General features: G+C 35.5%; 1 protein-coding gene across 2 annotated transcripts in view; it reads right to left on the reverse strand.

Annotated features, from left to right (window-relative positions):
* Window positions 1-26,249, reverse strand: part of PRKCE (protein kinase C epsilon) — a 295,014-nt gene that overhangs the window by 91,804 nt on the left and 176,961 nt on the right. For both annotated transcript variants that reach the window (XM_005009801.6, XM_038177630.2), the window contains exons 3-10: window positions 21,627-21,786; window positions 20,418-20,452; window positions 18,799-18,884; window positions 16,436-16,568; window positions 13,404-13,546; window positions 12,117-12,213; window positions 10,317-10,531; window positions 8,831-9,004 (exon numbers count right to left, since the gene is read on the reverse strand). In XM_005009801.6, coding sequence (XP_005009858.3) covers window positions 8,831-9,004; window positions 10,317-10,531; window positions 12,117-12,213; window positions 13,404-13,546; window positions 16,436-16,568; window positions 18,799-18,884; window positions 20,418-20,452; window positions 21,627-21,786 — 1,043 coding nt within the window. The remainder of the gene's footprint in view (window positions 1-8,830; window positions 9,005-10,316; window positions 10,532-12,116; window positions 12,214-13,403; window positions 13,547-16,435; window positions 16,569-18,798; window positions 18,885-20,417; window positions 20,453-21,626; window positions 21,787-26,249) is intronic.

A 26,249-nucleotide genomic window follows, 5' to 3' on the forward strand; every position in this document is an offset into this window, starting at 1 on the left:
TGAAATTAAAATTCTCACTCTGTGTACATGTTTAAAAAAAGCAACAAATTCTTTAATATATACGCACACAAAAAATGTTTTGTAAGTTCCAGTATTTTCCCATGGTGAAATTCTCTTGTGTGCAATCACCATTTACTAAGCCTACTGTTGTTGCAATAAAAAGAACAAAAGAAAACAAAACTAGAGAACAAGCAACTAAACAACTTGACTTTAAGTGCCCAAATGAATCTCAATGAGAATAATTTCCTCCATTTAGAAAAGAAGCTGAAGAAGAATGAAATCTTATATACAGTTTTCTTCTTCCTGATTCTCCTTCTGGGATGAGCTAGGTGTTTACTTGTAGGAGCAACACCTAAAGATAGGTTTTTATTATCATGAATTCATTGCTGTATTGAGCCCATTAGAAAGAAATTGACGATTATGTTTTATGACTGTAAAATACAAGAAAAAAAGCCCAAAGGGTACCTGGACAAAGGACCAGTAGTAGGTTCTCATAGGTTATATACTTAGGTCTATCTATTGAACAAATCAGGAAGGGGTGTCAGGAATCCTGCATCAGGTCTAAAGATGGTCTCAAGACCTAGGTGAAGAGGAGGGGCAAAACGTAGAGTCCTAGCACATGGCTGCAGGGTGAGAGACAGTGCTACAAGCCCATCAGGCACATTTATTTCAAGGGATACTGCCGCAACATGGATTACCCTTATCTTTCCCACTCCTCTCTCCCAAGACAAAACTAAACTAACTGCTGCAATCCAGCCTTAACCTGCAGGATTTTATTTACAGCAACACTGCTCAGTTATCCTGCTGTATGAAGACAGATACTCAATCCCCAACAAAGTTATTAGATTAAGAACATCAAATAAGGAACCAACTAGTATGATGTTAACACAGCCATAAGACAACACTTACACGAGGATTTTGTAGACACAGTAAGTGATGGATATTTTCCAGTACCTTTCAAAGTCAGCTACTACCTTTGCCTTGTTTGGATGACAGTATGCTCAGTTCCTCTGATCTCTGCTAAAGCACGGTGTACAAGACAGACTTGCCAGGAAAGTTACTGGCAAAGCTTATGGTAGATACTCTTAAAACTCTTCCCCTCAAACATGCCTCAACTGGAGAAATATTTTTTTTCTCAAGAGGAAAAGTGTGCAGTATGTGGTTTCAGCTACTGTGTCCAAAAGATATGAAAACAGTACTGAAAAAGGCTCTTAGCTCCACCTGTTTTCCTAAAAACCTCCTGTCTGCACACGATCACATCAGGATTAAAATCATGAAGTCAAATTTTACACTTGGCTACACTAAGATATATCTAACACAGTCAACTACTGGCAGCACTAACTCTAAAACCCTAATATGCAGGCATGAGGACCAGGGTAAGTAAAATCACTACAAACTCCAGCTTGCCATCACCTATTATATGACAGCAGTTACACTGAATTGTGGCCACAGATGCTGAATCGGGGCTCTTCCCAGCACTGTTGAGGCCTCAGTTGGTTACAGCAAAGCAACCCGTGGAGCCGCAGCTGCACCACTCACTTTTATACATGCAAACTAGGAACAAGCCCTAGCTTTGAGAGGGTGTGAAAGAGTCCTGTTCAGTTTGGGTGCTACGTCACAAAATAAAAGTCTTTCCTGTCTGAAAGAGAAGCATTTAGACTCTTCTGATTGATGCCTTCTCTATGCTGGAAGAGTAATTTCTCCTGCATGCCCTTGATGAGTCTGGCGGCACTGATAGCCTGACTTGAAGTTTAACACTAAAAGGACTAATGTGAACAATGAGTCTTCAGTGAGCTAACCAGGCTTTAATAATCCTTCAAGAACAGCTAGCAATAACTGAGCAGCATAATAGCAAGTTTCCCAAAAGCGGGTCATCATGCTGGAAACAGGGGCTTGTGTGTGTGAGAGACAATGATTACAGTATTTAATCATCAGCTTCACCGTTCCAACTATTCTTGACCACAGTGTCTACTTTTAGACAATACACGGATCGCAGTCAATGAATTTATGCTGTGTGGCAGTCAATCAGAAATCTAAATTTAACAAGTACGGTATCCAAATTTTTGAAAAACCTTATTTGGCCAAAATTTCATGTATTTACATGACTTTGTGATGGTATGAGTCATCACCAGATATCATTAACTTCTAGTGCTTCATGACGTACTCCAAAGAATGAATACCCATTCTTTTTTTTTTTTTTTTTTTTTTACGACGTGGACTGATTGTAGAAACTAGTTGGGAATAAAATGATCACTATTACTGTGCATATTATGTGTATATACACGCATAATACAATTAAAATATTCAAATGAATTTTGAATATAAATATAAATGGATATAAAAAGGTACCATAACATATACATGCTTTCCTACGATTTTATTCTACATTTTTCCCACAGTTGACACTTCAAGAAATCTTTGTAAAAAAACCATTTAGATTGTATTAAAATGTTTTGGTATTGAAGTAGCTAAAAATTCAGAAGCTAATTTAGTCTTCTGTGTCACACATGTACAAATCCAGTGAAGCAGGGATAATAATGAACAGAATTGGACCCTAAAACGTTCTAATTTGACACTAATCAGTAATAAAAGGCAATGCAAACTTGTGCTAAACTGATTACACCCATATAGCAATATCTGTATAATGGCTTTAGCTGCTTAGCAACGAAAGTACAAGAATACCAGATAAAATGGATTATAAACTCTGATTAGTCCCAGATGAATGTTACAGTGGCCCGTCAGTTAGGTTAATTTGCACTGTATATCATAAATGACACCCCTCTGAGCTATTACTACAGAAGACATTTACTTTTCTGTACAAATACATGTAGGAGAAATAAGACGTGCTTTTACATTACCAAAGACAGTTTTGGTTAAATAGTATAGTGATTCTTCTCAAATTAATTTAGACAACATGACTAAAGGGCATCATAAACATATGATTCTCTTTCCTTTAATGTTTTACATTTTCTTACACCAAAACAAACATGCAAACAAAAACAAACAAAAAACCACATCACTTTAAAAATGAAACTTCATTTCATACTGTTTGCAGCATTACACTTTTCCATACTGGTTCTCGTACACTATAACAATGTACTACTGGACTTTCAAAACCTCTTTTGGAAACATTTAAATATAAGCCATAAACAGAAGAAATACTGATTTTTTATTTTTATTTTTATTTTATTTTTTTACCAAGAGGAGTCTGATTCAGAGAGAGGCTCAGAGATTTGGCAAAAACAGAAAGTAAGAGCATGACTGCTGAAACTGAAACAAAATCTCCTAACTCTTAGCTTTAAAAACTTCAGCCTTCTAGCACTACCCAAAGTGTGCTAGACACCCTGCAAACATACAAAGAGGAACAGTACCTGAACCACAGTACCTACAATCTAGGATAAAGCAGCAGTATGCCACTAGCCACATGACAGTTAAGAGATCAACATAGTGGTAAGAGGGTCATTGCAGTCTATTTGTAGATGTCTTTCAGTTTGGCCACCATCACGTAGCTAATCTCTAACTTATAGCACTGGAACACATGAAAAAAGCAAATGGTCTCGCAGGTCTGCTCAGAAACTATGCACCATGCATAGACAGGCTGTAATTAACATGCAGCCGATTGTACAGGGAAAAATGGTTTTAGGGGTGGGATAAGTCTAACGATTTATCTGTCAAAACCTTTCTGACTTATTTTAACCTTTATTCAATTGTTGTCTCTAATAGAAATAACCATAATGCTGACTAAGGGCCCTGAGTTATGCAACTCCTTATCATTCATTACAAACGCTGCTCTGTACTTGCAGCACACTGTAGTACTCTGTACTATGTATACAAAGCAATTTTGTTGAAGATAGTAGTCTGAATAGAACAGGTGAGCACTAATTCCAAAGTTAATTAATTTCATGAAGTTTCATAAAAAAGCAAATGGCAGATGTTAGAAGCAGTAGCACTATAGTCTTCTAAATTTATAATGAATTGGAGAATTTATCATAATGAATTTGGAGAAGAGAACACTGAGAGGGGACCTTATCAACATATACAAATATCTGAAGGGAGGGTGTCGAGAGGATGGGGCCAGACTCATTTCAGTGTTGACCAGAAACAGGACAAGAGGCAGTGGGCACAAACTGAAACACAGAAAGTTCTGGCTGAATATGAGGAAACTTTTCTTTACTGTAAGGGTGATAGAGCACTAGAACGGGTTGCCCAGTGAGACTGTGGAGTCTCCTTCTCTGGAGATATTTAAAACTTGCCTGGATGCAATCCTGTACAATGTGCACTGTGATCCTACTTGGCAGGGGGTGGGACCAGATGATCTCCAGAGGTCCCTTCCAACCTCAACATTCTGTGATTCTGTGAATTATCATGATAAATCTTCCACTGTCCTGAATACTTCCAAAAGCATTTACTTTCTAAAGTATTTATTAAGATAATTTATTATAAATTATAGGGTGCATACCTATATGTATATATATCTAACAAGGTGCATGGATGCAGTGTCAACAGTATTGTCATGCTCCTTACTAAAAACACTGAGAGCCAGAATACAGAAGAAAAGGAGAACGTAACAGGAATAAGTGTAAAAAAAAAAAGGTGCAAACAAGAGTAATCTTGAACCTTTCCCATCCCCATGTCTGACTTCTTTCCAGTAAAGAACACAAGGTCCTGAATAAATCAAAGATGATGATAGGCAACGGGCAGTTCTTAAAAAATGTTATACCCTGTATGCTGAGTTTTGTGAAAGTGTTACTCCGCAAGAGTCATATAGAACGCAGTATTTGTCAATTACATCCCAGCAAACAGACCACAAGCAATGTTTATAAATCTATGTTTACATATGAGGCCTCTGAAAACACCGATGGATGCATTGACCATATTCTAGCCAAAAGAGAAAGGATATGCTCCCATACCATAGGAGCATTGAAAAATACTATCCAACTGTGATACAGATTTGTAAGATATGCTTCATTAAAATATGGAAGCTCCTTACACACAAAATCACGGATCAGTTGAGGTCATGCCAGTCGATCTTAAATTCTTTCATTCTTTCTAATGTGCAGGAATGGGTCACTGAGCTCATACCTCAACTACTGCAGACAAAACATCATATATCAGCTTCACGCACACTATCCCAAGGTTTGGAACAGAACCCAGCTCTCTTGACTTTCAGGTCACTGCAGAAGGCCACAACACAATCCCTAAAGTACATTTGAATACATATAATTTAAATATATAAAGTTGATTTGATGGGCTTAAAGCAAACTGGTTTGATCAAAGTTATCTTTTGGATTAAGAAGGAAAATGAAAAATATCATTCCCAAGAATACGTCTTTAAAATAAAATAATAAGTTATAAATTAAATTCAAAGACCATTGTGAAAAGATAAGTTTTTTCCCCTGATCTATATAGCTCATCTTACTGAGCTAAGTGAACAGGAGACAGAAATTGAACTTTATCTATATAAATAAATTTATAGAACTTTATTAGTCTTTCAACTGAAGGCTCCATTTCTGAAAAGCACATTTAATTCTCTGGAAAATATTAACACGTGCATAGCCTTGATATTATTTGAGTGAAAGTATATGCTTACAGTTAAACAGGAGTATGTTGATGAATTGAAGCCACGGTAAGATTATGGTACTAATCTTGATTCCAGTTAAATTATTATTGCATTTAAAGTAGTGATGCATATAAACCAGTTTTGATCACAATATTTGTTATTTGCAGAATTTTCATCTGCATTAATAAGAAGCTGGATGGGACTGAGAAAAGTAAATTCAGATATGTAAAGCGAAAAATACACTAGTAGGTATGCTTGTTAATAGACATTATTCAGCATGATTTCTGAATTCCAAGGTAATTCTTATTTACTGTGCTGACAATATCATCATTTAGTAAATGCTACTAATGAAAAATATACTCTGTGAAAGAAAAAAAAATAATACTGAAGTGCACTTTCTGTACAAAGCATGATAGGCAACTTTTCTGCAGTGTCTTCACCTTATTACTAAAGGAAGATACTGCAATAAATAAAGTTGAACTCATACATTTACATTTTTGTGGAAGAGGAACAAAGCAAGTAACATTATTACACAAAGCAAACCTCTGAGTGCTTTAGCAATGAATACTGAGTCAACATCCCCACTGTATCAGGGTGTATATGACAAATAAGCTCTACTTCAAATGTAAAATTTAATTCCAGCATGATCACTTCAGGGACCAGTTCTGCAAAACACAGCAGCCGTGGTACAGCATACAACTGCAGTGTAAGTATCTAGATACTACTGTTAAACACATTTTAAACTCTATTGTACAATAGCCTTTGTCTCGGTAAAGCTATTTTAACCATAGACCATGGTTGTTCAAGTAAGTTTTTCAACCTGTTTTTCCGCTGAACCCAAGCAAATTGCTCAGTGGCTAGTTGACTTGGTACAGTTTCATTTGTGGTCATTCATAAATAATTTATAGCTTTAATAGATGCATTAATTTTTGCTTTTATATACATTTTGTTTGTTGCTTCTTTATAAAGACTTCTTTACAAATTGTTCACAGGCCGTGTTCAAAAAAAACTTTGATTTTTCGACTGTGGACTTTTAATTTGATTGAGTATCACTAGCTGTACTTTTGGTTGTTTGATAAGTCACTGGCCTGCGATTTCTAATTCTATGAACTACTTAACTATCAGTTCCTCTGAGTTCAAGCAAAACCACAAACTATAGTCTTGTTATACTTATTGCAAGAGTGAAGCATCTCAGTTTCTCTGAATAAAAGATCTGGGAAGAGAGAAAATGATGAGAATTTGTTCCTTTGACAAATGGCTTCGGAGAGTGAGAAGGAAGACAAAAAGCATGACAAAAAAAAAAAAAAAAAAAAAAAAAAGGAGAACAGATGAGAAATACAAATGGGAAGAAATCTCCAGGAAACCAGAGGAGTAGCAGGAGAAACTTCTGGCATTATTTGTTTCATGTAAAACTCATCTTTACTGATGTTAAATGATTTACATCAGGCAAGTGATACATTTATTTGCATTTCAGAGAGTGTGGTCTGCTTTAGTCCTAAAGATGCCTCTCTTTTCATGGTTCATCCCCCAACCCTAGTACAATCTTTCTATTACTTTCTTCATCTTAACCCTTCATCGTGTTCAGTGACAGTAGTACAGTTTAAAATAATGTTAAAACATTTATATGTTTATAGATATATTCAAATGAAATAAAAGTCTCAATAAGTGAAACATCCTTCCCTAGACAAACTGTAGGTGGAAGAATGTTACACATTCCTGGGCTGTTTTCTGTGTTAACTTCAAAGCATATAAAACACCAATGGAATTTCAGTATATTAGGAACTGTTAAACCATATTAAGCATTTGTTTTAAGAACATTTGAACACAGTATAATCTTGATCCTACCAGCCATTTTCCTCTGGCTTTCTCACTGCTGTTATTTATCTTTCCTGACAACTTTGCTTGAAGTTATTCTAATTGCAGCTTTTCTGTAATTCTACACAATTACTGCACTTGTTACTTCGTGCCATATGCATTTTTGATTATACTGTGAGTATGGCTGTCAATATGTAGGTATTTATGTAAGTGCATGCATATGGTTATATGCACGATTAGTAATGCTTATTTTTGTTCAAGATGCAAATTTAGTAATTCATTTAATCTGACAAACTTTTGTTTCCATGAAATTGACTTAATTACTCAAATGTAACACCTTAATAAAAGAAAAAATACCAGAATGTTGAGTCTATATGATGACTGGTAAGTGCAGGAAATTGCTTTGTATGTTATTTAATATATACATTGAAGTCTAAACTTATTCCCTAAAGGTCAAAAACTGATTCTGTTGAAATAAATGGCATATTTAGTTAGACTGGCAAAAGTTCAAGCCTTAGTGCTTTGAAATGGTGAACATTTTATCAGACTTTTCAAAAATAAAGGATTCCTCTGTAAATTCAATTATATACAATTGATATTCTAGGTGCAAGACATATTCACCTTGTGTATATATTGTACACAAAGCTGTCTGGGCAATCAGATAGAAAACTGTCAGATCAGGTGAATGACAAGATAGAAATAAGAATTAAATACAGAAATAGTCTGAATACAATGGGTCTCAAACACTTTGACAGGATTCAGAGATACCAGAGAGCCGAGTCAGCCACACCATCCAAATATTTGCTTACACTTAAGAAGCAAATCCAAAACATGTGCTAGAAAGAGGAAATCTATAAGAAAAAATTATTTGTCCCAATGAATACACGATGAGAAAAGGCTCTCATTATCAGTTCTTTCTGGCCTCTGTTCTCCCTGCTGCTCAAGTACATGGGTATTATTAGCATTATAGGAGGTATTTGATAATCAGCATACTATTGCCTTTGTTTTTTGAATATTAACTGCGTACTACATAGTACAAGAAAATTGAAAAGACAAGTGTTCTGACAATCTTATTTCTGACAAGATCATTTTTGAGTTTTTACTCTGATAACTGGATGTTAAAAACATTTGTACTTAATTCAACAAATGATATACCCTATTGGTGTACACAAGAAACACAGAAAATGGCACCTCACTAGTTTTTTTTCCTGTGATTTAGTTATTTACTTATTTATTTTAACTCATTTACTGCCATCTCCTGGTACTTACAAGGTAATAGTATTTCTGCTATTAAACAGCAGCCAATACTCTCCCATTCAGCACTACTGAAAAGGCAAAATCTTCTCAGAAATGTTTTTGCAATATTGTTGTACTTTTTATGTTGCTATTCTTTATTTTGGAAATCGCAAATACTGTTCCTTGGGCAGAAACCTGTAAAAGGTTCATGTAGCTTACCTTTGTCTGGAAGCAGCAGTAAAGTTGTGTTAGGTATGGATGTTTCCGTGCTAATGCCAGAATTCTCTTTTCTGTCATTGTGCAATCTACGTCATCATCTTGAAGTATGACATCTTTTTTCAAGACTTTCACTGCGTACACTTCATCTTTTCCTTTCAGTTCAGCTAACATTACCTACAACAAACAAAAAATCCATTTGCACACAAACACACGTTACAGTGCATTAACATACACGAGACTGCATAGAAGTTTGAATGCACAGAAAATAAAAAGATTTGAAAATAATGCAATGGTGCAGTGACAATTACCTACTTGCCTAGATGAAATTTTATGTTTATGAAATAGAAAGTAAATCAGTGCAATTTTAGAGAAAGATTTAAATTCTTTAAATTTGAAACAGATTGCATGTATTTTGTTTGTTAGTCAAGAATGCAGAGCATAAGAAGTTTTTAACCCCTCATTTACTTACCTTAATGAGATCTCAAAAAAATAAAAAAAAGAAGGAACATAAATTTACTTCCTCCTGTTATCTCCCATTTTTGTTAGTGAGACTCATGCGTGATGAACCTGACATACAATCCCACTTACTATCCTGGCCACTTCAGAATTCTTGATTTTAATTGCTGTTGTTATTTAAGGTTGAACTCCTACACTCTCTTAAGGTCAGTTCTAGTTTGGAGATAGAGGACAGATCAGAAAACAGAGAGACTCAAAAGAGCTGCCCTGTCCCCTTGCATGTGCAGTTCTCATAGCCAGGAGGGAAGAGTAATTGTGAAACAGATTCACATTTCAGTCCCCCTCTTAGATTCTATAGTGAAGATAAAATCTGTAAGCACCGTAAATAGACCGATTCCCTTTCTACCCTCATCAATTCCATATTGTAGGATAATTCACCTATCTGGTGAATTATGTCTTGGCTGCATATGTAGTATTTTGAGCAACTTCTTAACCCTCCTGCACTCATCATATCTGACTAGAAATGCTTGAGTTCCTTTTCCTCCAGCACTGAACATATCTACCAAAAAAAAACAAAGACATATAAATTGTTCAGTGAAATAAGTAAATTTGAACCGGTTGAACTGGATATTACCTAGGGAGGGAATGAACTCAGAACTCCACAGCATTATTCCATGTCTGAATTTTCCTGTTTGACCACAACTATTTGCCTTGTTGAACAGTACATATGCAACTGTATGTATGTCTTTACTTCATCACTAATATCCTGAAACCGTGAAGCACTGACATTTTACTTCAAAAGGCTTGACCTTTTATTGTAGTGCGCTAAAGCACAGAAAATTCCAGCTGATGAGCAGGTTGATACTCATGATCACCAGAGTAAAGGCGGCTTTTACCCAATGTGTAAAGAATGTAAGGAAACAGCTAGGGTGGAAGCACTTTCTGAATATCAGTATGAGTATTTTCCAAACAGCACAGTCAAAAATAGCCTGCACACCGGGAGGGGAAGAGGGGGAGGAAGGCTACTTACCTTGCCAAAACTGCCTTTCCCTAATACTTTGATGAAGTTGAACTCTTCAAGGCCTATTCGCTTGGTCTGGGCTTGCTTGACCTCCCCATTTTCACCATTTTCCCCAGGTTTGTTAAGCTGGTTGTCTGCTGACGTTGTAGCTGTTGCCCTGTGTTCCTCTCCTCGGTTGTCAAATGATAATGCTTTCCTAATGTTGTTTTCCAGCTCTTTGATTTCTGTGAAAATGTGAGAAAGTTTTAACTAAACACCATAAAAACAATGTGTCAGTCTGTGTAAGTTTGGGGCACAGACATTCATCATCCTTGAATACTGTGCAAAGTGTTCTGTGGCTAAGAATATATATTTAGCAAACTGCTTCTCGGACCTTACAATAATCAGCCAAAAAGCTGCTGTAGCAGGAAGGGTGGCCTTTTGAAATGAACTTAAGAAAATGACACATCCGAAACTCCAACGATAAGTCAGACTAGTGGCCAAATAGTTGTTTTAGTGATTTTTGGGTGTTCCTGTATCACAGAGTAGTACTTTGTTTTGAATCCCCTATCTTCCTGCAGCACTTACTCATCTTCCTGCTTAAGTATTTTAGTCATTTCTTCAAAAGTTCAAAGGATAGTTGGGTGTCCCAGCCCTTGGAAGTCAACATGAATGAAAAAAACTTACTCAGCTCTAGCTCTTACCAGATAGCTGTCAATAAAGTATTTGACAACTTCCTAGTGCCACTTCAAATAGTGATTGTGTAGATTTGCTAAATGGCTCTCAAGGCTTTTAAATCTTAAAACACACTGAATCCTGGTGGTTAAGGGATGTCAGAGTTTGCCTCAAACTTTTACATAGTACTTCTGCCTGATGGCCTTGGAAGCAAAAACTTTCATGGACAAATAAAAAAGTGAAATTTAAAAGAGAATTTGGACAAATTATTTGCTTTTATTTTAACCAAAATATCAGATATTTCAAAAATATTATTTAACAAAAAGTTGCCTGTAAAACGAAAAGGTTGAGAAATTTAAATCAGTTCTGGACTCAGAGGCTTATAGTACTTATACCATAGAGCTTTGGAAGTTTTCTTCCTCAAATTAAGGATGAGAAATTACTCAACTGTAAATAATTTCCACAGAAAGTAACACAGAAGTATCCATCTTCCTTTGCCTTGGTGTAAAGATTTTTCATTCACCAGTCTACACACATGATGATACAGAAGATGCCTTCACAGACATCGAATTTTTAAAAACACCAGCCAGATCAGATTCTAAAAGTGCTGCTGACATACATGTTCTCTCAGGCTGTTCAGCTCAAGAAACTGAAGTCATATCAGTGACAATTACAATATTTGTCTCCAGATCCTCTAGAGAAGATGGAAGCTTTTGTTATCACAAATGTTCACTGTGGAATTGCAATTTTATCTCAGAAACTTATTAAAAGATGGAGGCTTTCCAGAAAGATAAAAGCACTCTCAAGTTCAGTTGTACTATTTAAAATCTTATCACTCTTACAATAGCACACTCTCCTTCCATAAAGGCACTTAGCTAGGCAACGACTTGCCTGGCAAAGTTAAAAATATTTTAAGATGACTGCTTTATAATTTTACCTTTGAAAACTACTTAATTTCAGAGATTTAAAGGAAATGAGAGCCTTTTAAAAAAAAGCTTTTACAGTTCCTAACTTTCTCAGTATATGCTTCATTTTGTGGTTGTAACTACCTGGTTGATTTGGTTCTATAAAGGTTGGAGCTGATAGCTTTTTTATTTCTCATAAAGAAGGACATTAAGTCACAATATGTATTAGTTAGGAAATAAAAAGTTCAACCTTGATCACACGGAGAAGTTGGCGCTGATTTTGACCTATCTTCTTCTGATGATGTGCTTCCAGGAACTGGTTGTTGAGTCTCAGCACCTGCAATTAGCTAAAAACATTTCCAAAAGGGCTAGTCAGCTATGAATCCTCCAGTACAGGGTGCCGAGAGGAAATTTAACAACATTAATGCACAAGCAGAAGTATGAAAAAAATTAAGATGCTCTAGCCCTACTGACTCACACTGATAGAACCTCAATCATACAATAGATGGCATCACATCAAATAGAGATCAGAATATAAATGGAGAAAGAATCATCAGTTTAAAAGGAAAATAGGTTCTTTTGATGAAATAAATGTAATAATCATATCCAGTGAAAGGAAAAGTTTTGTATAACCAGCTTGAACCTGTGTAGAAATCCATCCGATAAATACATAACTACATAAGTATCAGAAAGCACTGCGAACTCATTCATGTAGTAGTAACATGACACCATGTTTTTCCAGGAGTCACAGATCAGTTACTTTATTTCTGAATTTGCTGTTTCTGTAACATTCTAAAATGGTATACATGGAATACAAATGTGCTATCACTGGGAAAATGATTGGAACCAAATGTTTTACAATATTTTATGAAATTACGCCTAAAATTTGCCTATTCCTGCAAGTGAGAACAAAAGGTCTTTTGTCACAGCCATGCAATCTGAAACTGAAAGTGTGGCCAAATTCTGACCCAGGTTACATATTATAAATCCATGGTATCTCCATTGACTTTGGATGCACTTGGGGTGACCTACACTTTTTATTCAAGAAAGCCTTGTTCTTGTAATAGTAATGATAACTCTGAAACCAACACATATCTGATGAACAGTTCCTCTTTATGGGAATCACCACACTGCTCATTTATCAGCACTTACAAACAACGTTATGAAGTGGTTCAGTGCTTCAACCAATCAATTACCAATGGCAATTCTAAGCCAGAGACACATTTATGTTTTCATGAACTGCTTTGTCAGATATTATCTCTCTGTCAAATCTCACTCCTCAAAATTAAAATGGAAAAAACACTCCCAGAGTCTCTAGGTTTACAAAACTGTAGCAGGTCAAAATAAATTTTTTACTGAATTTCAGAACAGATAATTTGCACTTATAAATCAAAAGCCAAAGTCTTAAATCTGTATTGACTTAAAAAAAAAAAAAATTAAAAAAATCTCTTGTGCAAGTCCTGTGAGTGGGATTGAACCCTGATTTTCGAAGTTAGAATGCAGCCATAGTAATCTAATTTTTTAATAGCAAAATTACCTTTTTCCTCCTCTGCCCACTATTAGTTATCTTATCTGGAGTGACTCCAAGATCTGCAAGAACTTTAGCTATGCCTCTAGCATCCACTCCACAGTTTGGTGCCACATTTGTTTCACAGCGTCGATGTACATTCATCTTGCAAACTGCAATGAAATGTAAAGAAATAAAGTAGAATAAATACTATCTTGCCATGCTTTTTGTCGTACTTAAATCAGACCTTATTGGACCTACCAATATCTTTTTCAAATAAATATAATTTCAGTAGAAAAACACTTAGCTGAATTTGCAATGACACTTGAATGCTCATATAAAAGGACTAACCCGGTTATCATTCTTCTTCTATGACAATACAGAACAGTGTTTTCATACAGCCCCCAAACGGACGTAGGAACAAATGAAAACATTTAATGATGCTATAAATCTTAATTAGAATTTGAATTAGAAAATAAAAATTTTTCAGAGCTTGAATTTTAGCAGTCCACTTTGCTCTCATTCTGAGGGCTCTGCATTAAGTCTTCATGCATTGTTGCTTCTTGCTCTATTTTACTCAAGTAAATTAACTCCTACTGTAGGCACACCTAAAATCAACAGTACTTTAAGTTTTCTTAGAAGTCTTTGGCACTGTCAAACACTCCTTTCCTTCAGATCATCCATTTATTAAGCTCTTTCTCTTAAGTACCATCTCCTGAAAACAGCATTATAGTATGAGCTAAAAAAAAATATTAAAATAATAAAAATAATAAAGGTTACACCGCTTCTAGGTTATGTGGTAGCCCTGAGAACATTAAAAATAGCACGGGGTGGATTTGTTAGGAGCCAGATGACATATTTTATCTTAGACTTCACTGCCCCCTCGTGGAGCAAGGCACAAACCAAACCAAAGTGCAAGTATAGTTCTATACCAGATAAATATTCAATTGATCCAATTCCTCACTTCATTAGCACTTCAATATATTATTAATCAACAACGGTTTCACTGTATAAGCCCTAAAGAAACCACATGTGCCTCAGACTAGTATCAGCTGTGCAGATAAGTACTGTATCTCTGGAAGTAATCATGCACTTCAGAAAGCAGGTGCCTTTCGTTTCCAAGTATGTTTCAGCTCACAAGAAGAGCAAAAAGAAGCTGCTATACTTAGTACTTTCACTACATGTATATTCAAGTAAAATGCTAGACCTAGGATAAATAACAGTGGACACTGAGGAACTGAAAGCAGGACGCTTGTGTGTGATCCAACATTGCAAAATGAAGCACAGGAATAACCAGTTGGGAAACCAACCAACCAAACAACAACAGAAAAAAAAAAAAAAAGAAAAAAGAAAAAAATGAAAACCTGGATTACACTTTCCATGGCATTAATAATTACATTGGGCAAACAAGTACATCTCTGAAGAAGGGAACATTGTTCAACATTTGTTAAGAGTGAAAAAAAAAGCATAGAAAAAATTACATTTCCAGCTTGGATGAATACTAGATTCTGTGCAGACAGTACTGCATTTTTAAAGGTATTAATTTGATGAACACTTAGAAAGCAATGCAGGCTCTCTGAAATATTGTTTGTATACATCTGCTACGCTGTAGACTCATATGTATGAGCCATAACACTATTCTCTCTAGTTAAGAAGAGATGAACAAATATGGTAATATGGTACTTGAGAGAGAATATGCCAGTGAACGAATAAATTTAAAGGTTAAGGGGAGAGATATTATAGCTCTGATTTAAAATCAAGGAACAAAACCATCAGGTTTAACTGAAAAATCTTTTCTGAACATATCTCCACTATAATTAAGATAGCATTTGAATCGTATCTTTAATAATAGTAAAGTAACAGTATTTCAAGTCTAACATTTTATCATTAAGCACTATCTAGAGGCACAAGGCAAGGCTTAAACTTCAGAATGTTCCGACTGTGTATCACCTAGCCATGAAAGAAATTTCTTCTTTCCCTTGCTGGTCAGCAATACATGACATGAAGCATTAGGTCTGACCTTCACCTATAATTATACCTTATCTTAAATAACCGCCAAAGATAGTATTTCATAGATCATGCATTTATACACATATATATGACTCCATGTTTCTACCATTGAGAAGTGCACATAATGTAATTTTTGTACTTATGAAGATGACCTACCTATTTATAAAGGTGTAACAAAATGAAATTGCGTGTAATTTCATTAGGTACTACTTTCTAAGGATCTGAAATTATCTTCATGACATCATTCACATCAGTTCACTCATTTCAGTATTTTGTTCACTATTTCTAAAATATTATTTTCCTTCACAAGAGTTTGTACCATGTTTTCCCCCTTTTAGAACATATAGAGCTCTGTTTTAAACAAGGAGATATGGAACCAACCATTTCTGTTAGTCGGTTAAAATGACATGAACATACCTTCCAACAGTAGGGTCAAACACAGTCCAGTTTATACAGTCCTTAAGCTGCAGAACATAATGAATCTTTTGCTTTCTGAATAGAGGGGCTAGGCAGATCGTCACAGATCATCACAAAGCATAATTCATTTAGATATCAAAATACCTCATCTTCTGGATATGAGCCCAAGAAATGCTTTGCCTAGCATTCAATACATAACAGTCATTTTTGAAGCTGATATTAAAAGAAAAAGTTGCCAGAATACTAATCTTTATGAAGTTTAACAACCACAAACCTGAAAACATGGAAGGCACATAAGATGAAGGGATGTAAATTCTAACACCCCTAATTTTCTGCCAATTTCTAATCTCCTGTGTGGAAATAATCCTGCATGGCAGCCCATGTAAAATTTGTTTCTTCACCTTCACCTTGTGCATCTGTTGCTGGTTGGTGTTGCAGACAGGGACAGGGAGACTTTCTAAAGGTAATGGCAATCCCTACAACATCCCACTATTCAGTTTCTATTAATCCCTGTACATGCTGGAAGAAACAGAGTAACTTGAAAGCAGTAGCATATTTTTAAATTACAACAGAGGTCTTTCCAAATCTACTGCACTTACAAGGAAAAAGAAGAGATCTAAAGTGATAATCCTTACCTTTGCATTGTAAACCTTGTCTCAAAAGACCCCAGAGCAATGAACCACAGTGGTCACAGAAAGTGGGCACTTTGTAATTGTGAATGCTGAACTTGTGAGGCATGTTGACACTGAAACGCTGGGATCCCACTTGCTGAAAAAGGAAAGCACAGCACATTTCATTCTAATTATTCTTTTTATATTCAGTGTACACTGAGGCCTTTCATGTTTTGAAACCACGCAGAATTCAAACAAAATGAAATAGGTCTGTGCTCAAATGATCTTTGCATTAGGTATGCTCCAGATTTCTTCTCACTATTTTACCTGGGGGAAAAAAGGGGGAAGGCCTGCTGTTGTCCAAGAGACAAAGACTAAAGACTACTTCCTTGTACTTCTGGAAACAACAAAACAACAAAAAAGCTATCAGGGCAGATCTCTTAATGTGGAAGGCAAGGAAGTCACTCCCAATTGTTCTAGGAGCAGGAGGCAGGTTTAATACAGGACTAAGAAAGAGAAATATACCACAACCCAGTAATGTTCTCATATCCCACTGTTCTTTAGATTATGAAAACAACAACAATAAATTGTTGTGCTTGAGGATTCCAAGCTTACTAATTAAAGGATGTCACTGATAAGTTTTTACAGCAGCCACTGTATAGCAGGAGATTTATCTCACTATTTTTCCTTCCCTTTCCTATTACTGCTGGCTTTTCTCCAGTGATCTAGTACCCCTTCCAAACAATGAAAGCATTATATCAGCAAAGCATACAAGTCCCCACTAGTCTGGAGCCTGGGAATATAAATCCACACAAGATTTCCTATCTTCCTGGGGGTACTATGCAACAACAGCACTAGACAAACACAATTCTTTATCACAAGAGATCAAGTCTTCAACGTAAAATGCGGGTTGTGAACCAGATATTAAAGAGCTCTTCTAGTTTGAACAATGGCGGTCAACTGCACAGGAAGAATGAGATGAGCTAGTGTCTCAATCATATTCAAATCAAAGTTGCAAAAGTGGCTTAAATGCATGGCTACCTATAACTCTAATTTCTAATTTAAGGCTATGCTTTTTCTGATATATAATTTTTGGCTTTTAACAATTAGAAACTAAAATGTACTTTTTCTGCATGGCCAGTGAACTGGGATCACCCACAGGAGCCTTTCCCTGATTCACCATTTCACCTGATCCTGTAGTGAAAAATAGTAGGCCTTTGTTGTCCAAAACAGGACAGTGAGCATTCAATAGGTTTTTGGTTAAAACACAAGCAAGGAAAACACTTCTTTGTAAAATAAAGCATTCATAGGCTACAGCTGAGGGTTATAATTTTTTTAAAAGAAAACAAACAACAAACAGAAAACAAAGATTAAAAAAAAAAAAAGAAAACAAACAAATAACAGAAGACATAAAACCCAGTCCCCTCCTCAGCTGTCCCCTGTCAACCCAGCCACAAATATATGCATCAAAGCTGAGGAGTCCAAAGAACCTGAACACAACAGCATACACTCCCTGGTGTATAACTGTCCACTGAAATTAAAATTAATTTACTAAGCAAGCCTTAATGCCATCTTAGCTGAGACAGACCTTTCACCCAAATGAAAATATCACTTTCTGCCCTGCTCTGATCCAGAGCAGAACATACTGTTAGCAGATAAATTCACTTCCCTAACAGAACAGCTTTGAAGGCAGCTCATTTCATTTTCACATGATGGCCTCATTTGTTGAAATGCATGATAACATAAAGCACATATTTTGTTAATTCCCTTTATAAAAAAGGAAAAGCTTACCAGAGGTGGAGAGTACTTATGCTGGAAAACCTGTTAGCCATGCAGTCCGTACCTTGTTTTACCACTGCCATTGTATATAATACCCTGGGGCCTTCTTCAGTGCATGGATGGTTTTTGTTCTACATTTTGGCAGCTTGGATGCAGTCTTTGTTGAGGTTTTGCGAACAACTTCTGGGCAGTCTTTTATGTTGATGTAAGATACCCAAGCCTATCCACTGCTAATGACTCAGCCACATGAAATACAGGTAAGGGATAAAGGGCCTGAGCCTCCTTCTTTTGAGTTAAAATAACAAAACTGGTATTAACTCCGAAATGGAGAATGTTAAAAATTGGAAAAAAATGAAATAGTTTGATGATATTAAGCATGCAGATGTTAAAAAAGGCTACTAATTAAAAATAAATTGCTTTACAATGATTTCCACTTAAATTAAACTATTATGATATTCTGTCATTCCAAAGTAAATGTTATATCTTAACAGGACCAGAAGGGCGCAAAAAAGTCTGTAACACTTATTGATCAAATACAGGAGATGACATAAATTTGAGCAGATGAAAGAGAGAGATTTATCTAGAAAATTTGTTTCATAAACATTTACCTCATCATGAGTTTCCTGTTTTTTTAAGCCAGCACACTTCGTGATTATAAGTTCATGGCATCTCTTGTGGACTACACAAGTACAAACTGTAAGAAAAAAAAAAAAAAAAAAAACAGATATAAAAAGAGTTTTCATGAGTTTTCATGAAGATTGATTTTAAAGACTAGAAATGCTGGGACCTGAAAGACAGGCTGCAAGTGACTGTCACTTGTGAGTACCATTAAATAAGCCAGCCTTACAAAGTCAGAAAGTAAGGGACTTTCAACACCAATGACTTTTGACAGAATCACAAAATCACACACTGGTTTGGGTTAGATAGGACCTTAAAGATCATTCCATTTCAACACCCCTTCCCCCCCACACTGGCAGAATCACCTTTCCATTTTAAGAGAACTAAAACTTATCTGCCAAAATCTAAGTATGTAAATCTACAAATTACCTTTTAAAATAATAAACTTTTTTTTTTTTTTTACATAACATTTAATTTATTTGATAAAGCCCAGGATTTCCACATTATACAAGACACAAAGGTAAAAACAATTCTTGTCTGAAGACACTTCAGTGGAAAAAAGACACAAAGGTTATTCATTGTAAAATTCCAAGAACAGAAAAATAAAATTGAACTTTCCTTCTGCAATGTGTTATCTTACGTTGATAACAGCAAAAATGCTTCAGAGGGTAAAACTGCTTTGTCAATATTAATACTGATTACTTAAGCAACAAATAACATTTACAGATATGACAGGTAAGATTAAAAATTACAAGGACAGTAATTACTGCATTGAATTACTGCATAATTCAAGGTCATTATTTCAAGAAAATAACCTACTCTGAGATGTAACAGTGAGTTTTATTTTCCTCTAGCATTGGTCATCGTTGAGAGAAAAAAAATTGGAATTCGAGGAATGTCTGCTTTATGCTAATGAAGCATTTCTTATTATATCATATAAAATGGTTATTTGCATTTATTTATTTACAATTAAATTTCATCTAGCCTTTTGTAACCAAAAAATCATCACTAACTTCATAATTTCTACTTGACAGATGAGAATTAGGTAGAAAAATATCATCCCAAGAAATGACTGCATAAAAAAATTAAGAGTACGAGAAACTGAGATGAGAAAATTGAGTTCAAAATGAAGAACTTCTGCAGTCTTTGCTATAACCTTCTCTAATGATGACCTCTATAATTATCTCATCTATTTAATTACAGTCTTTGCAATTACCTGGCATTTTTAAACAATGAATCTGAAGCAGAATAAGACTTCACAATTTTAAAACGCATGAGGTGAAAAAAAAGAAGCCAACATCACCATGTATGGCACCCTATTTGGATGTGCAGAGAGCTAGGATATGCTACTCAAAGAATTTAACTGCGCCACTGCTTCATATGTGCTGCCTAAGACTTGAAAATTTTTGAAAAAAAGTCTTGAAAAGTCTTGAAAATCTTACTGTGACTTAAGTCTGGAAAGACTGAATCTTTGATGAGACCAACATATTCTGATTGGCTTGTGCTAAATTCTAATTGTTGTACATATAAATTGCCTGATGAAAATATGTTATTATTGATATGTTACAACACATATATTCAAACCGCGCCCCCAGGAACTTTCTCTTACCTTGACACTGGTATCCCTGTTTTCCTATTACACCCCTGCAAATAAAACAATGTTTTAGAAAATATGGAATATGTATTTCTAAAAATGAAAAATATTTTCCCTCTTTTTATTGAGCGTGTACAAGTTTAAAAAAATAGCTTCTTATAAACAGTAATCTCATAACTGCGTTCCTGGACTGAGATCAATTCAAAGTAGGTACTCCATTTCATTTGCTAAGAAATAATGTATAGGAAGATAGGCCATGAAGGGGTTCAGAAGAAAAGACACATTTACTTTTATAAAACTTTTATAAAACCAAAGGACACAGAGAGAGATGCCAAGCCACAATCAGGTAAAATAGTCATTAAGAAGGTCTCTAAATAGACAGAAGACTGTGTTTGTCAGTATTATTGCTTGAAACCAACTTTGCTAACCTAAGGGTTAACTGGCAGACCTTTCTTAGAGGAATGTAATTGAGTTCACATACAATGCCATTACACTGTTTCACATCAAGGAAGACTGATTCACTACATACTCTTATGAAATACTACCTATGGAACATGTCAGATTTTATATGTATTAATGTATAAATCAGTATGTCTAGGTAACTTTGGAAAACATCAATAGAATTGCTGAAAAATAACTGAAAACTGAATGTCTCCATCTTTTTTTTTCTGATAATTGTGAGTACTCAACATTAACTGAAATAATTTCTAAGAGGGAGTTCTTGACATACACTGTAATAACAAAGACTCTGTAAACTAAGAACCCCAAAATCTGGAACATTAAAAGTCTAATAATCTCATCTTCCATTACCTTCAGTAAGATGTATAGGAGCTTGGCATTCCCTAGGAGAAAGATGGAGATGTGCAAGTATCTAATGAAAAGTTCAGTCATCTCAGCACATTGTAAAGGTCCAACACTAGGTCTAAACCTACCCTTAGGCATCCTGAAAACACTAGAGTGTCTGTCTACCTAGAATTCATGGTGTACACTAAACAGGAAAAGGCTGAACTTTGCAGCTAAGAGGAGGAAAAAAAAACCACAACCAAACAAGAAATTCTAATATTCATGATGGACATTTGACAGTCTTTTACTATTGTTAACTTAATATTAAAATGAAGCTTAAAAAAAGCTACTATACGTCATTTGTGCTTCAGCAAAACAAGATGGCATGTTAATCCTTCAGCTCAAAGTTGCAAAGAAAACAAAGTAAAAGTTGCTTCATACCATATAAAATCTCTGCAGTGTGAACAATATGTTGGTTGTCTAAGATAGGTGGCCATAAACTTGTGTCCATTAACCTGATGTACTCTCCGTCGCACAGCACCCTGCCTCTTTCTGGGGCGCATTCGTTCCCGAAATACACGTTCTTCATTGTCTTTGGGTGCTGAAACAGAATAAAAAAACAATAAGCACTAGTTGTATCAGATAGAAATATAGAAAAAACTCAAATGAAAAAAAAAAAGTGATATTCTCCAAAAATAAAAGATCCTCTCTAGCTAGCAGTGCAAGATAATATTCCTAAACTGTGGGTAATTTTTTCTTTAAAAAAAAAAAAAAAAAAAAAAAGGCCAGGGTTTTCGTTGTCAAGTACAAGAAATGCTACTGGTTCCAAACTTCTATGTGTTAATCCACACTGAACTGGGAATGAGTCTGCTGTCATCACTATTAAGCACCCCAATGAGCTCTTCGACAGTAACTACACAGTTAGATTCACCAAACAGCTCAGACTCCCACCTCATTTGACCTTCATGGACAATAAATCAAAAATCCACCCAAATGCCGCAACTTCTCTCCCCTTCAGAAAATACAGACACAAGTAAGGGAAGCCGAATATAAACACATATTATCAAGCAGAACAAAAAACCCATCCAGAACAGTACTTTGTAGAATCTGTGGTTAAGATCTGAGCTTCAGGCTCTAATAATCCACTTTGATACTCATACACTTTCCACAAAATGTTCAAGGGAAGGAAGTAGTTCCTCTTAACCAATTCCTGTAGAATTGTAAATGAGATTTAATGGTAGAGGAAGTGAAAATTGAAGTTAATATATCTCAGAATGAAAACTGGAGAATTCCTCCAGAATACTTTGGATCTTTTTTCCAAAGGCTTTGTTTTGAAAAGTGTCTCTAACACCTCCATACTATTATTACGTATTAAGCAAATGCTCAGGATATATAAGAAATGAAGAGTAGTGCATAGTCATTAATAAAAGAAAGGTTTTACAAACTTTCTTTGAGCTACTCATATCTCTTGAGAATAGAATATCAGATTTAGAGAGGCCCAAATCCAGCAATCCATTGAATCTATGCACTTCAGTGCATGTAACATTTTGAAATGTATTGTTATTGTCTGAATTTCAACTACCCTGAACATTATGATGGCATGAAAATGACAATTTAAGTTTGTTATAAGCTTTCCTTTACGCAAGTGAGTTTACCTCCAGCAATAACACAGTATATAACAATAATGCAAAGGAAATAAATCATCCAAGAACAACCCAAGTCTATAATAACCTAACTCTTTTATAAATATTTAAATAATCCCTATTTTTGAGGGATTAATCCTTCAAAATAACCCATATTTTTGTGAAATTGAAAGTTATTTATTTAGGAAACCTTAGAAAATGATCTTAAATTAAGCTGATGGACAGCTACCCTGTGAAAACACAAAGCAGAGAACCAGAATCAAGATCAATTTATTTCACTGCATATCAATGGCAAAAACCCATGACAATGGCAAATTCATTTACACCCTAAAAAGACAAGGATCCTTACACATTAGCATTGTACAAACATTCCCAACTGAGAGTGAGATTTCAGCCTACCAAGACCCATCTGTGGGATGGCCAGAACAGCTTGGCGTTGGCCTACATACAAAGTTACCCTGTGTATTTATGTCAGAGAGTGATCAAAGTAATGGCTCTAACCTCCCTTCAAGAAAGAGATGTGAAGTCACAAATAATTAGCAATTATGCTTATTTTTATGTGTTAAATAAAATTGCAACTTCTAATAAATACACAGCCCCTTGGGACTGTCTTTCACAGAGAAAGCATAGCAAGTAGCTGGAGATCCTACCAAAGACTCCTATTTCCAATTTCTTAATCAACTATTGACTTCACAAAGCTGCTGGATATATTTATTATTATTTTTTAAATTATTGTCATAAGAAATAATTTTATATGTCATACAGAGCAGTTCTTTCAGTTATCGCACGCATTTTAGAATTTGCTGAAATATGTAGCCTGGATGTGATAAAGTTAAAAACACCACTCTCCTGGAAAGGTTTCACGAAAAGTTATCTGCTTATATGAAAAGAACAAGGTGTTCTGAATTTAGGCAATTCACAGTTGATATGATAATCAGACTACAATGCCACTTTCCTCCTTTTTGTCTTTTTTATTTTTATTTTTTTGTCTTAAGTGTAACACTTCTCTGATAAAGTACATGTAATTTTACAGAACAGATGAAAACCCTTTTGACTAGATAAACAGAATACCACAATACTAGGTATTTTTTAACAACAAATTCTGAAAAATAGTTTTATTACTTTCAGTTCTATACTTAATATTTAAATGAAACTCTGTTTTTCACTTAAAATGTTATAGTTAAAATAACGGAACAGTGTCCTTTTCAGAAATGAACTGACATGGAAACATGGTAGCACCAGTCATGTGGGGGGCTTTGCAGTGGTATCGTATCCTGTGTTACTGCCCACAGCTGGACATCAGCCCTTCACCAAACAGGTGACGGCACAAGAGCAATGAATCCATCCATGAGCCTTAGACTCAGTTCAGTAGCTCCATGCTGGGTTTACATAGAGTTCGACTGGCTCGGTCACTGTTACTCAGGGAGATCACATAAGCAATGCTTTCCCACTGCTTTCCCAAGACATTCAAGCTATGTCTTGCACGATTGACAGTGATGTTTTGGAGCAGAGCCCCAAAACAAGGCAGCTATTTCCAGGTACCTCAGGATGGTGTGAAGTGCCTGCTGCCTCACACCCAGGGCTGTGCGCTACTCCTCCCCACCAGCACTAACAACAATAATATGTTTAAATTAAAATCCATTTATCCCATGCTGAACAGTCACACTGGAGATACTCATTTAGTTGTCTTAAGCCATCCACTCAGAAGGTGAGCTCCTAAGTTTTATTATTTTTTCATAAGCAGAAAAGTAAAGATTAGTAGATGTCAGAAAACAGTGAGTAGTTTGGAAAAAAAAAAGAAAAACATTTTGGCAATAGAACCAATTAGTGTTTTCAAGAGTTATTTTGGAAAATACTGTCATCACAAACAAAACTGACCTTTTAAAACTATTTTTAAAGGAAAAAGTCTTACACTGGTATATAAAAATACTATTAAGATGTAGCATAGTGCCCAACTGTGACATTTATATTCTTAGCAGAGGAGACGAAATTAAAATTAAGTGAATTTGTCATAGTCAGTCTAGAAGCAAGTTCCAAGATAAACAAAAACTTCTTCTCACAGCATTTCCACTAAATAGTCACAGAGGGTTATCATTTCCTCAGAAAAGCTGTTTCTTTATGTAAAATACATTCTGTTCCCTGTTTTGATTTGGAGCCCTTCAACTCTTTGTATTACTCAGTTTATCCTATTTAAATTTCATTTTCAAAAGAAGGAGTAAGAAAGACTCATGATCATTCAAATTGTTCATGGAGAATACTGTCAATACAGCATATTGAATTTAGGCTTTATATGATGGTACTTGAGAACTGCCAGATTTAGAACTAATTTTGCTTTAAAACCCTACCCAATAATGCCATTGCTTCTTTTCACTGCAGCCAAGACTAACTCTCAGTTATTTGGAAAACAATAGCACATAATTGCTTTTATGTATTCACGTATATACAAATATATTGCCTACAAAGTTCACAGCCCTAAAAAGACTTGCAGGCTTAACTCCAAGCACTTGGAGAAGCATTATAAAAGTCAACAGAAGTATTTGGAATGCAAAATTCCACAGAATTCATAAATACTTGCAAAATGGATGTTTAAATGAACTGTCCGGAACTTCATCTGACACCCGTAATCACATCATATCTGTTAAGTACACTCTATAAGTCTTCCCTTAAAAGACAAAGAAGTAGCACAGTGTACCCCATCAAAGGGGGCAAGACGGAGGCTAAAGACCCTGAACACTAAAATAACGAAGGTTGTGACATGTTAGGTCTCTTCATACTAATATTGTTTGAGCACAAAGGAGAAGGATCTAGTGTGGAGCACCAAGTGCAACAGATACAATTACCCTGTGAAGCAAAGTGGGCCATTTCAGTTCTTTGTCCTGTAAGTTTCAAGTACTTACAGAATTCTGAAAACAAACAATACCATGGAAAAATATTGCAGAAAATGAGAGACAGATGACATGCACAGAGAAATTTCCAAGCTTTTGCTAACTTCTGACAGGGAGTGCAATGGGCACCTCCCTTCATCTGGAGAGGGGTTACACTGAACAGTGACAGTGTTTGGGGAAGAAAAACAAAGCCAAGCTATAGGCCATGGATAATGGTAATTCTAATAGGAACTGGAGTAGCTAACATAACCCCATTCAACAGAGCACTGCCATTTCCAGAGTACTTTTCACCCTGTGCATCTCTTGGGTATCCTCCCATTACTGCACTGCCACCTCTACCTACAACCAGCAGGCCACAAAAAACAGCCCTTTTAACCCTTAACAACTGCCAACCCTTAGTAGTTACAACAGCATGACCAAACAAAGATTGAGAAAGAACAATGATCCTAGTGATGTTTTATTGCTGACGATTAAAATTAAGAGCTTTTGTATCATAGTATTAAAACCCCTTTCTCTTCAATGATCATGTATACAGT

This window comes from Anas platyrhynchos, chromosome 3 (assembly GCF_047663525.1).
Source record: "Anas platyrhynchos isolate ZD024472 breed Pekin duck chromosome 3, IASCAAS_PekinDuck_T2T, whole genome shotgun sequence".
In the NCBI taxonomy this organism is placed as follows: domain Eukaryota; kingdom Metazoa; phylum Chordata; class Aves; order Anseriformes; family Anatidae; genus Anas; species Anas platyrhynchos.